The sequence below is a fragment of the Drosophila yakuba genome, chromosome 2R (genome assembly GCF_016746365.2).
Source record: "Drosophila yakuba strain Tai18E2 chromosome 2R, Prin_Dyak_Tai18E2_2.1, whole genome shotgun sequence".
Taxonomy (NCBI): domain Eukaryota; kingdom Metazoa; phylum Arthropoda; class Insecta; order Diptera; family Drosophilidae; genus Drosophila; species Drosophila yakuba.
In genome coordinates, this window is record NC_052528.2 from 8,604,001 (window position 1) to 8,618,077 (window position 14,077).

General features: G+C 47.9%; 4 protein-coding genes across 6 annotated transcripts; 2 read left to right on the forward strand and 2 right to left on the reverse strand.

Annotated features, from left to right (window-relative positions):
- Window positions 1–9: 9 nt before the first annotated feature.
- On the forward strand, window positions 10–6,562 carry LOC6529725. Its single transcript, XM_002090682.3, has 10 exons — window positions 10–332; window positions 1,640–1,760; window positions 1,818–2,014; window positions 2,175–3,435; window positions 3,501–3,606; window positions 3,664–4,478; window positions 4,553–5,291; window positions 5,354–5,544; window positions 5,603–6,078; window positions 6,136–6,562. Exons 2-10 carry the CDS (start codon window positions 1,690–1,692, stop codon window positions 6,351–6,353), a joined length of 4,074 nt encoding a protein of 1,357 aa, XP_002090718.1. The 5' UTR covers window positions 10–332; window positions 1,640–1,689; the 3' UTR covers window positions 6,354–6,562.
- Window positions 6,458–7,488, reverse strand: LOC6529726 (dolichol-phosphate mannosyltransferase subunit 1). Its single transcript, XM_002090683.4, has 3 exons — window positions 7,328–7,488; window positions 7,060–7,270; window positions 6,458–6,993 (listed from the first exon to the last, which is right to left on the reverse strand). The coding sequence occupies exons 1-3, from the start codon at window positions 7,429–7,431 to the stop codon at window positions 6,583–6,585; spliced, it is 726 nt and encodes a 241-aa protein (XP_002090719.1). The 5' UTR covers window positions 7,432–7,488; the 3' UTR covers window positions 6,458–6,582.
- A 284-nt stretch (window positions 7,489–7,772) lies between these two features.
- LOC6529727 (centrosomal protein of 104 kDa) lies at window positions 7,773–13,875 on the forward strand. 3 transcript variants are annotated; one of them, XM_015196923.3, is made up of 9 exons: window positions 7,773–7,934; window positions 9,880–10,047; window positions 10,216–11,305; window positions 11,798–11,936; window positions 11,995–13,013; window positions 13,068–13,213; window positions 13,270–13,371; window positions 13,432–13,579; window positions 13,641–13,875. In XM_015196923.3, the coding sequence occupies exons 1-8, from the start codon at window positions 7,895–7,897 to the stop codon at window positions 13,572–13,574; spliced, it is 2,847 nt and encodes a 948-aa protein (XP_015052409.1). In that variant the 5' UTR covers window positions 7,773–7,894; the 3' UTR covers window positions 13,575–13,579; window positions 13,641–13,875. The 3 variants fall into 3 exon arrangements, with proteins under 3 accessions (XP_015052409.1, XP_015052408.1, XP_002090720.1); XM_015196922.3 differs by having other exon boundaries at window positions 13,432–13,875; XM_002090684.4 differs by having other exon boundaries at window positions 11,822–11,936; window positions 13,432–13,875.
- On the reverse strand, window positions 8,369–9,442 carry LOC6529728. Its single transcript, XM_002090685.3, has 3 exons — window positions 9,179–9,442; window positions 8,852–9,044; window positions 8,369–8,796 (listed from the first exon to the last, which is right to left on the reverse strand). Exons 1-3 carry the CDS (start codon window positions 9,341–9,343, stop codon window positions 8,468–8,470), a joined length of 687 nt encoding a protein of 228 aa, XP_002090721.1. The 5' UTR covers window positions 9,344–9,442; the 3' UTR covers window positions 8,369–8,467.
- Window positions 13,876–14,077: the final 202 nt, after the last annotated feature.

The following is a 14,077-nucleotide window of genomic DNA, read 5'->3' on the forward strand; positions in this document are numbered from 1 at the left end:
ACGGAATCAGAAGCAGTGAAAATCCGGAGCGCCGAGCACCACGACGACGCACAGCGGCGGGACAAGGAAAAACTAGTCGAGGCGCGCTCTGCCATCCGAAAATCCAAAAAATATAGGGGAGCAAAAGACAAGGGAGCGAGCGGGGAAAACGCACTCGAAAGATACACTTTTCCGACGAAATGTCTTCGCGGCGTGTGTGCAAGAAACATTTTGATTAGGCAATTAATTGAGCAAAGTGCAAGTGCAGTCAGTGGGTGGAAATGTTTTAGACTCCGTTCGGTGGGGTGCGGCGGGTTTTGCGGGGGGCGCATGTAAAAAGCGCGTAAAGAAAAGTAAGTGGCGCAAATTTGTGTATTAAAATAAATCAAATAACCAACTAAACGATGCATACACACCGAATCGACTGGGTGCCAGTGCAAATCGCATCTGCGAACGGAGATGCGAGCGAATCTGTGTGACAAATTAATTGATATTGAACCACTTCGCAGTCCGCTGCGACAAAATGTCGAACTAACCGATTCAAAAACATATAGATTCTGTGTATATAGGGAATTTATTTTTAGCGATTTTTTAATCCCCCTCCCGCCCCCAGGCAATTCAAATCGGTCGCGAAAGGCCAATGCTGTGTGTATTGTGAATCGAACGATCACAATCGTAAGCATATTCTCAATCCAATAAAGTAGTTCCCAAACCAAGCATCCATCACCTATCACCCAACATCCATCGGTGGTATCGAAAACGGGGGGCTCGCGCGTCAACAATTTTCAAGCGTGTACACAAAAATCCAGCCAAGCGCATTGCCCGCAATAAATCCGAGACGAGACCCAGACCCAGACCCAGTATAGACCATCCAACACACACCACCCACCACCCACTTGGGCCAGTTCACTCGACCACTTGATTAACGCCAATGCCAATTCAACGCAGAAATTCTCTACATTCTCTCTCGCAGAGAGCATGCGTTCGCCTTTCCAGAGAAAGAGAAAGCGAAAGCTTTTCTCTCCGCTCTCGCTCTCCGCACTCGCCCCATCTCGCTCGCACAGGATGTGCTCCGTGTCCCCAGGCACTTTGTTTTTGTCATTGACCTGTTGTGGAAATCCATACGTGTATACAATAGTTATTAACTATTCAAGGCCGAGTGCGGAAAACTGCGAGGATTAAGTGATCTGTACAACCTCACAGGAAACATCCTGAGTTGAGCCAGAGAATATCCTTCGAACGAGATCGAATATCCGTTAGTGCTTCTGTGTTCATCAGAGAGTGGGAAAGTCCCCAACAGCTGGGAGGTTCCTTAATTAATATTGTGCAAATATTGTTCCCATTAGTAACTTTTTATTTTATGTTAGTTATCATTAACATGGGTACACACATGCTATACAGTTCTTAAAGTGTTAAACAAATGAAATCTACTCTACACAAGAATGAAAGGATAAAACCTCGAGTGCTTTCTAATCGATAAGAGTGTGAGATTCGGTGAGCAGCTTTAAAGTTCCCAGATTCCAGGATAATTAGAAAGGGTTTCAGCACCAAGTGAATTCAAAAACATGGGATCTATATCAATGGATGCATTTGATACATTTGATAACCACAATTTATTTCCATCTCCCTAAAACGGATTTTCTTCTACTATCCATGGCAGGACATCAATAGTCAATTGTAATTTAAAGAGTAGGGACTTAAACGACCGCAATGGGCAACGTGTGCAGTTCTGGCCAGAAGAAAAAGAAGGACAAGGATAGTGCCTCCGAAAAGTCAGACGAGTAGGTTCTCCCGTTCGTATATTAATTTTGTGGATTGTACTAAAGTTGTGGTTGCAGCTCACCTCCTTACCAGGAGGCGGAACAGAAGAACACCCTGATCGCCGCCGATTCGAATGCTGGGGATGGAAAACGGGCTCCTTTGGCCGCCGTGGAGGCACTTTCGGAGGCGACCCCGCTGCCGGAGGCCAATGGAAACCAGCAGGTCCAGAAGCAGCCATCAACGGGACCGGAAAAGCCAGTGGGAGGAGAGAAGGGTGAGTTATTTCATATTTTTAAACAATTGGTTTTCCTATTAATATGAGCACAACAGAAGGGAATCTTCATTCTTGAGCCTAGAAGAAGAGTTAGAATCTAGACACATGAATATATGAATGAAACTTAATTACAAACTAAACGAAACTCATCTCCCAACAGATTCAAATAGCACCACACCGCAGGGGGCGCCCAGTGATGTGGCCAATGCCAATCCCGGAGCCGGAAATCTGAGCGTGCTGCAGGGCAAGCCGCCGCCCGGCCGCAAGATTGAGCGGGACAAGAAGATTGTGGTCTACATCCTAGCGGACAACAGCACCGAGTACAAGAAGCACAAACGAGTCGTCCACAGCCTGTACAAGCATTTCAAGAGCAAGTGCCAAAGCCGTGGCTTTGACTTCATCATCGCCGATGTCCACGACAGCGAGCCGGAGACGGAGCCGGGCAATGGCAATGCCAGGAAGGATTTCTCCCGCCTGCAGGAGGCGAAGCGCTGGACCCAAACGCCGCTGGAGGCACAGGGCGGTCACGAGGAAGCGGCCAACTGCCTGTGCGAGATCACGCGCCACTCGGCTGGAGCGTATGTGATCCCCGTTCTGTTCTTGGGAGCCACCCTGGGCACTCCGATGCTGCCGCTGACCATCGAGAGCCAGGACTTTACCTCGGTGCTGGGCACCGCTAGTGAGGAAGAGCGTCTGCTCCTAGAGAAATGGTACACCATTGACAACTCGTACCAGCCGATGTGCCACCGATTGCATGCCCAACAGGTTGATCCCTATTCAAGCCAGGTGAACGGGGAACTGAACGAGCTACTGGCCGTCCTCTTGCGTCTCTTCTCCGACGACGTCAAGGACTCGTATCTGACCACCGTCGTGGAGCAGGAGATCAATAACACGGTTCTGATGAGCCAGGAGCTGGCCAAGCGCTGTATCTGGATCCAGACGGGCAGTCAGGTGGCACGGCCGTCGGAGAATGCCAGCCCTTTGGAGCAGGAGGTGCAGCGGAGGCTCAGTCATGTGTACTCCGGTCTAAAGAGCCAGTTGAGCGAGAAAAACCTCATCCGTCTGCTGCCCACGATGAGTATCCTGGACGAGGAGTTGTCGGCGGTGATCGAGAGTCTGCTGGACAAGACGCTGGCCGGAATCTTCGAGGAGCACCTGCAGAAGAACAGCATCCCCTACAATACGCTGGGCGTAGACCGCGTGCTGCTCGAGGAGCTTCGCCTGGTGGGCCACTACTCGAAGCTTTTGGCACAGAACTCAGCCAACTTCGACATCATGAACGACGTGAAGCGCTACATACGCGACAGCACCGCCCAACCGCTGGTCGTGTCCGGGCCACGGGGTAGTGGCAAGAGTGTATTGGTGTCCAAGATCATGGAGAATGTCCACCGCTGGAAGCCGGAGGCACAGCTCATACTGAGGTAGGATATAAAATCTTATAAACTTTCAAACGTTAGTATTGGTTATCCAATTGTTACCTCTTTAGATACGCCAATCTCAGTGCCCGCTCATCGGATCTCACTTCATTGCTAGGCTCAATGGCCAACCAGATGTCGGTCCTGGAGACGGGACATCAATGCCAAGTGCCACACGTATGGAAATTATATTTAAGCATAGAGCGATAATATTAATGTAATCTTTCCAAATAGACACTAGAGGCTTATTCTCGAGTGATTCGAGACATCCTTGACCGGCAACAGCGCTTCTTCGTGCTGATCATCGACGGTGTGGACGAGCTGCAGCGGGATGAGCTGCTCGATTGGCTTCCTCAGCAGCTGGGCAGCGCCAAACTGATCCTCACCGTCAGTGAGCTGGCGGATGAGGGGGAGGATGTGGACGGGACGGAGGCTGGGGACTCCTTTGATATGCTAGCCGCGCTGGCGCAGTTGGGCATACCACAGCGGTGCTTCCTGCGGCTACGACAATTCACGGAACGGCAGTGGCACGACATCCTCAGCTCGGGTGGCGGTGACTTTTATGCGGCCAACGGGGCACTGAAGTTGCCCGACGAATGGAAGATGCTGCACGGCAAGACGCCCTACCACGCCAAGTCATTGTGGTGGCTGGCCTGGCTGGGGCATGTGGCTCAGCCGATCAGCGAGATCGGCGACATCTCCAGCCGGATACTTCAGGTTCTGGAGTCCAAGTTCGCCACCGATCAGGTGGAACTGCTGCTGCTGATCGTCCGCCTGTCCCCTTGGGGCATCCGGGAGAGCGACTGCCTGGGCGTGTTCCAGAAAATGACCCAGTTGGAGGCGCAGGTCGCCTTCAAGGTCTGGTCCAAGTTCTGCTGGCTGATGGGACCAATGCTGTTAGGTCTTAAGAATATTAGGATAGCAGACAAGAGCTTTGGACGAGCGGTCCTGGCGAGGTACGCGCAGAAGCAGTGGCTGGTACATGAAGCGCTGCGGGACTACTTCGACCGGCAGGACAGCGAGTTCAAGGGTAGCCAAGGTGCCAACACGTAAGTGTTCCTCCTTTCCTACCATCCCAATCTTTTCAAAAATCTAATTTATACAAATCCCAATTGCTCAACAGCTACAATTACCAAAAGTACTTAAAACTGCCTTATCATCATTTCTGTGCCGTGATCGAGGACAATCCGGCGCCTCACAAGATCGACATACTCTTCAACTGTTTTTACTTTACGGACCTGCAGTGGATCGCTAATAAGGTGCACGCCACGGGTCCGGAGCACCTGCTGAACGACATCCTCCAGGCGGAGTGGCTGGCCAAATCCGGCGGAGAAAACTGCCCCACCGCTTACGTGCACATCTGTTTTCTGAAGCAATTCCTGGAGCAGTATCTCCACGAGCTGAGCTACGATGGCCAGCAGTTCTACACGCTGATGAAGTATTATCTGAAGACGCGGTTCCGGGAGGCACCAGAGCTCAAGGACGACGAGAAGATACGCTCCTGGTGGGAGTACACCAACGAGCTTGAGTTTGCCTTCCTCGAGATTCTCAACGCGGACTTGGATGCGGAGAACGGCAATCAGGCGGAGCAGGAGAAGCCTTCGGAGGACGCAGTACCAGCCTCGGTACCCGTCAAGGGCTACGATGTCCTGATGAATCTGCCCCAGCCCGGATGCTATGTGGCATCCATGTGCACGGACCGAGCTGAGATCTGCATATGGGACGTAAAGAATTGCTGCCGAATCCGGGAGCTGCAGGGCATCCAGCAGCCGACGGCGATGTGTCCTGTGGGTAACTATGAGGCAGCAGTCCTGTGTCGCCGCGAGATCCGCGTCATCAATCTAGACGAAGGAAAGTTTAAGGTAATTGGTACCTATATCTTATCTTGGATTTTATGTAAATTTAGTATTCCTTCTAATTCCAGGTAACTCTCAAAGGCGTAATGAACCAGAAAATGCCGTATTTCGGTCTGCACGATCAGAATCACTTGGTTTGCCTATCGCGCAACCGGATGTACGTGAACCTGATGAATCTGGAGTCGGGCGATTGTGTGACCACCTTCAAGGCGGGTGAGGACCGCTTTCTCAATTCCCTGTTGGTCTCTGGAGATGGAAGGTAACCGGTTGACATGTTTCGTATTCAAGTAGTAGCTAATTTCTGGTTTGATTTCTAGGATCTTGGTGTGCGGTGATGAGACCCAGAAGCCTTTCCCACTGCTTGTTTGGCACCTTTCACAGCGAAAGTTGCTCTATGACCTCCGAATTCCGCACCACGACTTCATCACCTCCCTCTCCGCGATCACCCACGAGGGCTCCTACGTTTGCGTGGTGGCCAAAGAGCTAAACGAGCCGACGACGCCCAACTTCATTGTGGTATACGACCTACAAAGCGGCACTCTGTTCAAGAAGTGGAAGCCTGCCTGCAACACAGTTTCACTGGCAATCTCCCAGGTGAACGCTTGCGTCATCGCCGGCCTAGAAGATGCCAAAATCCTTATATGGGATCTGGTCACGGGCAACTGCAAGAGCACCTTGATCGGTCACAATGCTCCAGTAACGTTCTTGAAGCTGGATCCGTTGGGAAAGGCGCTGCTCTCCTACGACAAGGAGGGACGTGACTCGGCCGTCCGCATGTGGGAGTTGAATTCCGGTATGTTCCAAATACTTTGCTTTCACAAACCGTTTAATCATGCTCCTGTTCTTGCAGCCAAATCTCTGGCTGTGTTTAAGCCACCGGCTCAAGTGAGTACATGTGAGATTCTACCAAACGGAGCCTTCGTTGTGCTGGCTCTCAAGGATCGCAACTCCTTGCTAACACTGGCTTTGAAGAACTACAGCGGAGGGTCGGGCGCCCTGGACGATGATTGTGGCACTCTTTACGGCAATCCAGACAACCAGCACAAAGTTTTCGACTTGAGTAATTAAATCAATTAACGCTAGTTATCATTATTCAAATTATAAATGAAGCATACCAGGATGCGAGCCCAAAGAAGGCAGAACTCTGAATTATTATAAATATGGCAAACAAATTTCTCATGCATAATTCATTAGATGTATGTAAAATTCTTTGAGCAAATCTTACCAAATGTACAAAGCAAAGGAAATCCAAAGAACATTAAAAATTTAAAAATCTACTCAGCTTATGGTGTTTTTTTTATGTGGTCGCAAACAGATACAAGAGGTTCTTGGCAAACTGAACAATCTCGGTCCCGCCAAGCTTGGAGGTGCCATAAATACGATCCACAAAAGTTATAGGCACCTCAGCGATAGTGTAGCCGTGCTGTCTAGCCCGAACTAGCATCTCCATTTGGAACACGTAGCCCTTGGACACGCAGCTGGCAATGCATTTCTCCAGGACATCCTTCTTATAAAGCCTAAAGGAGCCAGTCAAATCACTGGCATTCGGACGTAGGAGCACCTGGGACAGAAAGTTGGCACCGCGCGAGATGAGCTTGCGCTTGAAGTCCCAGCCAAAGACGCCTCCATTTCCGGCATACCGAGTACCGGATACAATGTCATAGTTTCCCTCTTGTTGCAGCTTGATAAACTCTGGGATGAATTTGGGCTGAAGTAGAAAAATAGTAGATATGTTTATCCCATCTATCAACTGAACCCTGTTATCTAGACTCACATGATGACTCAAATCCGCATCAATGATAACTATAAAGTCGCCGGTGGCATGTTTGATGCCATGTATGTAGGCCGTCCCGAGTCCCAATTTAGAACCACGTGGTCTCAGCACAACTCTGTCCTCGCCATATATCTTTTGCAAGTCCTTGGCCACGTCCAGTGTTCCATCCGGGCTACCATCATCAATCACAATCACCTCGTATTCCAAGCCGCTGCAATGAGGGAGCTTTAAAAGCCTGCATTTACACCTCAGTGCAGCCTCTACTCACCTTGCCTTCATGTATTTCACAATAAGCCATATTATAATGGGCAAATTATCCTTTTCATTGTATGTGGGCAGCAAAATGCTGTATTTATGGCCATTTGTTGGCATGATATTCGATCTCAGGAACCGTGTAAATAATTCCAATTAGAATTAGAGAAGTGTTGGTCAGTTCTAAAACACAAAACAGCTGTTCTTAAATCGATTGTCGATTGAAATTATACAGTTGCCAAAAGTGTCCAATTTTAAAGGTAATTCTAAATGTGTTGAATAAATTAAATAAATGATATTAATTTTTCTAATTTGGTAAAATATTGACTTTGCCATACAGCGATAATTAAATGACATATTTTATTTATTAACATTGTATGTTAGTGATAGAATGTTTTTGGTATTTTTGCCAAACCGAATAAGGTATTATTGTATAATTTTCAAAGAACACCGGTATTATTCATAAACAATTGCGCAGTCACACAGTTCGGAAACGGCCGCTTTAAGAATAAGTGCTCGCTTTATGTGCGGAGTAGCCAATGAAAGTGGCAAAGTAGTGCGCTTTTGACGGCGCGACGTGAACATGGCCAGAAAAATACCTTTTAATGTGGTATTCGCCTCAGGTAAACAAAAATAAGGGAATGTTCAGACTGTAAACCACCAAAAACTCTATTATTTACAGTTCTCTTATTTGGTTTCCTTATTTTATGCGTTGCCTATGTTCTTAATTTCATTTTTAGTTGAGACAGGATTCGGATGAAAACTAAAGGTTTCTACCTCCATTTCTCCTTTTGAAACCAGCTGCACTTGAGAAATCGATAAATCACGCATACGCCTAGTGCGACAGGACGTAGGGTTTTAAAATAAACTGGCGCTGCTATTTTAATTGCAGCTAATATGCTAAAGGATGCTAAATCAATTTGCCAAAGTTTCGGCTTAGCAGGGCATAAAACCACTGCAACCACGATGACTGTAATATTTCATTATGATATTGTCACACCGCCGGGTTGTCGACTCTTTTTGCGTCTGCATGTGCAATTTAAGTTCCAGCCAGAGATTTCAATTTGGCAAAACGCCAAGCTCTTTATTTTCATGCTAGAACCTGACAAATTTCGGTTAGCCTCGATGGCCTTAGTCTCATACGACCCGGTATCACTTATTGGGCCTGCTCCGCCTTTCTCTTGGACCGATACTTAAGTTTAGTTAGGAGCGATGTCACCGGCGCAATGATGGTGAGCCCATAAACGATGGCGGTTATAAGCATCATGCCGGGAATGAAATCCGTGTCCACATACTTGGAGAAGAATTTTGAGTAGTAGCCCAGGTAAATTGCGCCCATCCCCAGGCTGAAGGTGACTAAGCCAAATAGATTATGGCGGAAGCGAAGCTCTGATGAAGGCATCACTTTTAGGGCGAACTTCGGTTGGAAGTAGTTAACAAAACCGCCCACAATGCTGGCCGCGCAGAAAAAAGAAGCAGTTCCTCCTGCAAAATGTCAGCTTTAACTAGTTTTCCAGAATTAACCTAATTATTTACTCACCAACTCGACCGTGCCAGGTGTTAAAGTGAACCTCCTTGCTGGAAAATTTGCCCAGGGAGCCCAACAGAACCATAGAACCACCCACAATCTGCAGGATGGCGTGGAAACGCGACTTGTTTCGGTGCGATAGCCAACGGGTGAGCGGATTCACTTTCGAATGTGACATCATGGCCTGGGCGATAAGGACGTGGAACTGGCGAGAGCAAGGAAAGCCTTTTAATTCAGCTCAAGTTCGATAAGATAACAAGTGACGTTGCATGTCCGTGTTATCCATGTCAATCTAACACTATTGATTATGTGGCCAAGTGCTTATCGCTGCGTACTCACTCCAACTCCAGTCATAAACATATGCATGGCGGTGTCCTTGAATTCCAGACTGCGCGCCAGGACGAAAAAGAAGATGGCCACCAGGAAGATGAGCATGTGGTTAATGCTGTTCAGCAGGCTGTGAATTTGCAGCCAGGCAGTGGCTTTCGTGTAACCTTCCGGCATTTCAGCTGCTATAACAATACTACCAGATTCAGTAACAGAGCACAAGCGGCTGAGTGACGACTAAACTAGCATGTTACTCGACATCGCTTAAATAGAAAAGAAAAGAGAGTAAAGCCTGAAGATAGAGAACAACAAGTGAGATATGGTTATACTTGTACAGCTGGGTTCGAACTAATAGGGCTAGTTAAGGAATCTTAACGTAAACCAAATGCTTTTGATTATGATTTTCATTTTATACGTTTTATGATGTACATAGGCTGTTATAAGCTGTTCTTGAATATTTAAAAGTGTTAGGGTTCAAATTTTTCTTAAATCGTAGCTTTCGTTTTGACCGCTGCTGTTGTTTAGCTTAGCAAGCAAAAGAGAACGAAAAATAGTCCGATATTGTTATCATGTGGGACAATTTAGCTGAGTATACGAAAAAAAAGAGAGAGACTGTTTAAGAGAATAATCTTCACCTGGCCAATACCACCTATATATACCTACATATGTAGATTGAAAGTAATGATGATTCGATCATTTTGCTTGTCTTTCAGACGAGGATATTAACTTTCCGGCCAGCGAACTAAATAATCACGGCCCCACAGTTCACGGATGGCGAAGTGCTCCGAACGGCAGCCTCACCTCACATGACATCATCCTCCGATTCCAGCATCCGGCCAAAATCTATCGCATCCAGCTCCTGGCACACCAGTATCTTATACGTAAGTTTATGTGCTAAATTAATTGGAATTCGCTACAAACATAATGGGTATACAGAAATATGTCTGATCCCTAATATGATCTATGATATTATATGAAACAAGAAATAATAGGCAACTTTTTTGCCGACAGCTTAAGGACTCCCGTTAATACGTTTTCTTTTCTTCCAGCTGAAAAAGTGGAACTGTGGCTGCATTACTCGCCTAAATCCCTGCCCAGCACTCCATCCTCGCAGTACTTCGACTTTCTGGGTTTTGTTGCCTTAGCGGATAATGCGAACACCAACTACAAGTCCCGGGAGCTGCAGAGCGTCACCGTGTGTCCACGTAGAGGCACTCATCTCAAGCTGCGTCTGATTGGCGTCCAAGGAAACGACTACAATGACACAGGCCAGATTTCCCTACTAGCGGTAAATGTCCTTGGCGAGGATCTAGAGGTAGGGCCGAATAATGGCAACGGAGAGGAGCACTTGGCCAACGAGGCCCCGCCGTTGGACACGGCCACCGGAGAACTGGCGCTGGCCTCCATATGTGATGACCTGCTCTTCTCCATGTACGTGGAGGAGTCAATAGTGCAGACCATCCGAGAGTTGGAGCAGCGGAAGGTTTTCGCCGTTAACTCCGAAAGGTTCGAGTATGCTCGAAAACTAAAGCTATGCATGACAGCTTTAAGGACTGCCGGAGAACGTTTGGGACGCTATGCCCTGGCCAAGAGGCAGGCTGTTCAGCAGGAAGACTTTAGCACGGCCAGGCTTCGCAAGGAGCAGATCGAAATGTACCGGGCGGCAGTACTTCGACAATTGCAGGTGCATCAGCTTCTGGAACCGCACGGCGTTGCATTAAGCTCCAATGATCAAAGCTGTGAGATCTATGCGGGTGGGAAGCCCAGTCTGCCGTCGGCTCCCAGCCTGCAGGATGTGGCACAGGCACTCGCCGAGGCTACTTTTAGTCCCAAGAGCATGACGAGTCTCAGCTTAGAGGACAAGTCCTCGACTGATGGCTCCCAGCCCGGTAACGATAATATGGTGACAGCTCCTGGGCCTGCTGCTGCACCCGCTCCTGCGCCCACCGCATTGCAGGCCACTCCCACGCTGGGGGGCTGGCGCAAGTCCCACGACGAGCTACCGCAGTCGCCACGTCTACCCTCGAGGCACAGCTCACCCATGTCAAGCCGACAGGGATCGCTGCGCAGGCGCAACAAAAGCGTGCCACGCAACTCCTATGAAGATTACGAAGAGCGGGCCATTCCCACGCTGCGACAGTGAGTACCAAGCGTAGATTGAAGCGTATGCGTTGTCTGGGTGTCTTATAACTACGTAAACAATTGTGGAATAGTAATTACTTCGTTTGTTTACTCGAAACAGCTGTAATTACAGAGTTGCATGATGACTCGGTACTCGTATTCTTAGTTTGAATGTTTGTCAACACTAGCAATACATAGCGTTACCAACAACACTGCCCGTCAACTCTTAAAATTTAAAATTTATCTCCCGCGTAGAAGTGTTTATAATTTTTAAAATCTAAAAAAAATAAGAAAAGTATGTTAAACCAATTTTTTTTTAATTTTAAATAATGTTGATTGAGTTTTAGATCTAGGCACACAAATTTAAATTGGGAATTGTTTAAACACATTTAAAGAGAAATACTTTGATAGATGTAACTTAATTGTACTAACCTTTCTACTCCTATATGTATATTGTAACCGCATCCGTAAACGTTGCCATTTCGACAACAAAACACAAACCGCTCACAGTTCAAATACTAATGAATTTTTAAGGGAGTGCCAAGGAAACGCGCTGCTAGAGGCGGATCCGAACCGCGGACGTTCGCGACTGAACGACCGCGAGCGTCGCCAGGCAGCGCTACCCATCCTGGTCTTTGGGAATGAGCTGGTGAGTGCTCCATTAAATAGGATAGTTTACATATTTAATACGGATTCTACATTCCCAGGTGGAGCAGTTCTACTCGCGTCAGTTTCAGGACCGGGAGGATGGCTTGATGCGTCTGCGTAACTTCCTAAAGGAGCACGACCTGGTGGATTCATCGAGCAACGAGCACGCTGCCAGTCCCAACAAAGTGGCCCGCAGCGCTGCTCTGCTGCTGCACCGCGCTGTAAGGGACGCCGTTTACTCGGTGTTTAGCCAGGCCACGGAGACGGTGCGCATGCTGTTCCTAGAGTACGTGCCCGGTCGAGTTTCCCCCAACGAGGTGGCCCGCTGCGTCGATCGCCTGCTACCCGAATTGTTGGCCAAGTCCGGTGATCCATCTGCACGCCTGCACACTCTGGCCCAGCACACGATCCTCAGCATCGCCGCCTGTCCGGAGGTTGCGGAGCAGCACCTGGTTGCCCCGGCACTATCACGAAGCGTTGGATCCGGAACCCACCAGCGACTGGCAATGAGTCGGCTGCAGATGCTGGAACAGCTAGTGCACACTCAGGGCATCAGCACGGACAAGCATAGTGGTCTCACGTGCAGGGCATTGTCTGAGTGTGGCTGCTCCGGCATCCATCATCCCGCGGAGCCTGTGCGAAAGGTGGCCGAGCGCATCTTGCTGCTTGTCTACAAGGTGAATCCCCGACTAGTGCGCAAGCAATTGCCTCCGGATGACGACATCACGCGTCGCAACCTCTTGTACCGTCAACTCTTTACCGAATTCGACAAGTTGGATCTCGATCGCAAGCAGGAGCTACTGCTGGAGGCAAGCAAGTATGGGGGAGGTCACAGCTCGGGTGATGCGGCCACCCCGCCGGCGGACAAGGCGTCCACCAGCTCAGACGCCTCTCGACTGATGAATAGTAGAAGTGGTCATAGCCTGGGCCCAATGGCCAGCTCCAGTAACGGATATGCAAGCTGCAATGGAAAGCAGCAGTACAACGAGCAACTCAAGCGCTCAATGCTTTCCGTCACCAACTCGCGCAAGGGATCCGCTTCCAACTCTGAGTCCACAGAAGACAACACACCCAAAATGTGTAGTAAAAATCAATTTATTAAGAATCCGCAATAATATTGATATTTTTTTAGACGTTGCCCCTTTTGCGACTGGTCTTGTGCTGGCAGTGACGCTACCCAGTTGGACCGACACTACTGGAAGGCCTGTCCTTTCCTCACCAAGTGCCCGCAGTGCAGTCAAGTGCTGGAGGTAGCTGCTCTAAACTACCACCTGACAAGTAAGTCTGCATATAATACTACATATATGATAATGAATATTTTAAACTGTTAACAGCGGAATGCGATGCCAAGGAAAGCTACGTGGTTTGTGTCCGTTGCACTGAATCGGTGCACAAACAGCTATATGAACTGCATCAGATGGAGGACTATTGTCGGGGTAGGATCTTTAAATTGACATCAATTCTATAAACACTATATCACTACTTCCCCTCCCCAGAACTGAAAACGGGTGCTGCTCGATGTCCCCTCTGTCATGACGATGTTCACCTACCCCAAGACGGCGGCTGGAAATTGCATCTCCTGAGCGCCGGCGGCTGTCCCGGAAATATACGCAAAAGGAATCTCAAGAAGTCAAATTAAAAACCGTACACTTAACCTATCTGTAGGCCTAGCGAATTAGCGAATTTATTAAAGCATCTATTCTAGGCAGGACACCTACTCAAGGAAGCTCATTTCAGTCACAGCAGCCGCAGTCATTTAGTTAAGTTAACCAATTCGTTTCTCACTCAGAGCATTTAAGTTAGACACATTTTGTTAAGCCAGTAGTTAGATCTACTTTGTGCATTCTTTTGTATTTTTTGTACGCAATGTGATTTGTTAAATGAAACATGAATTTTTGAATCGTCCTTACAATAAATAAATCCCATCCATACAGTTTTAAGAATTTGAGTTTTGATTTGAGTTATTTGTATGCATTACTCTCGTCGATGAATGGGTTACCTCGCTTGCATTAAATTTCCAATTTATATGCGCATTCCTTAATAAATTAATAATTGCTTTGCATATAAGGCATATGCAACACAATTGCATGATTGACCATCTAAGTATGGCTATGTGTTGGCAAATATAAATAGTTTCTCAAA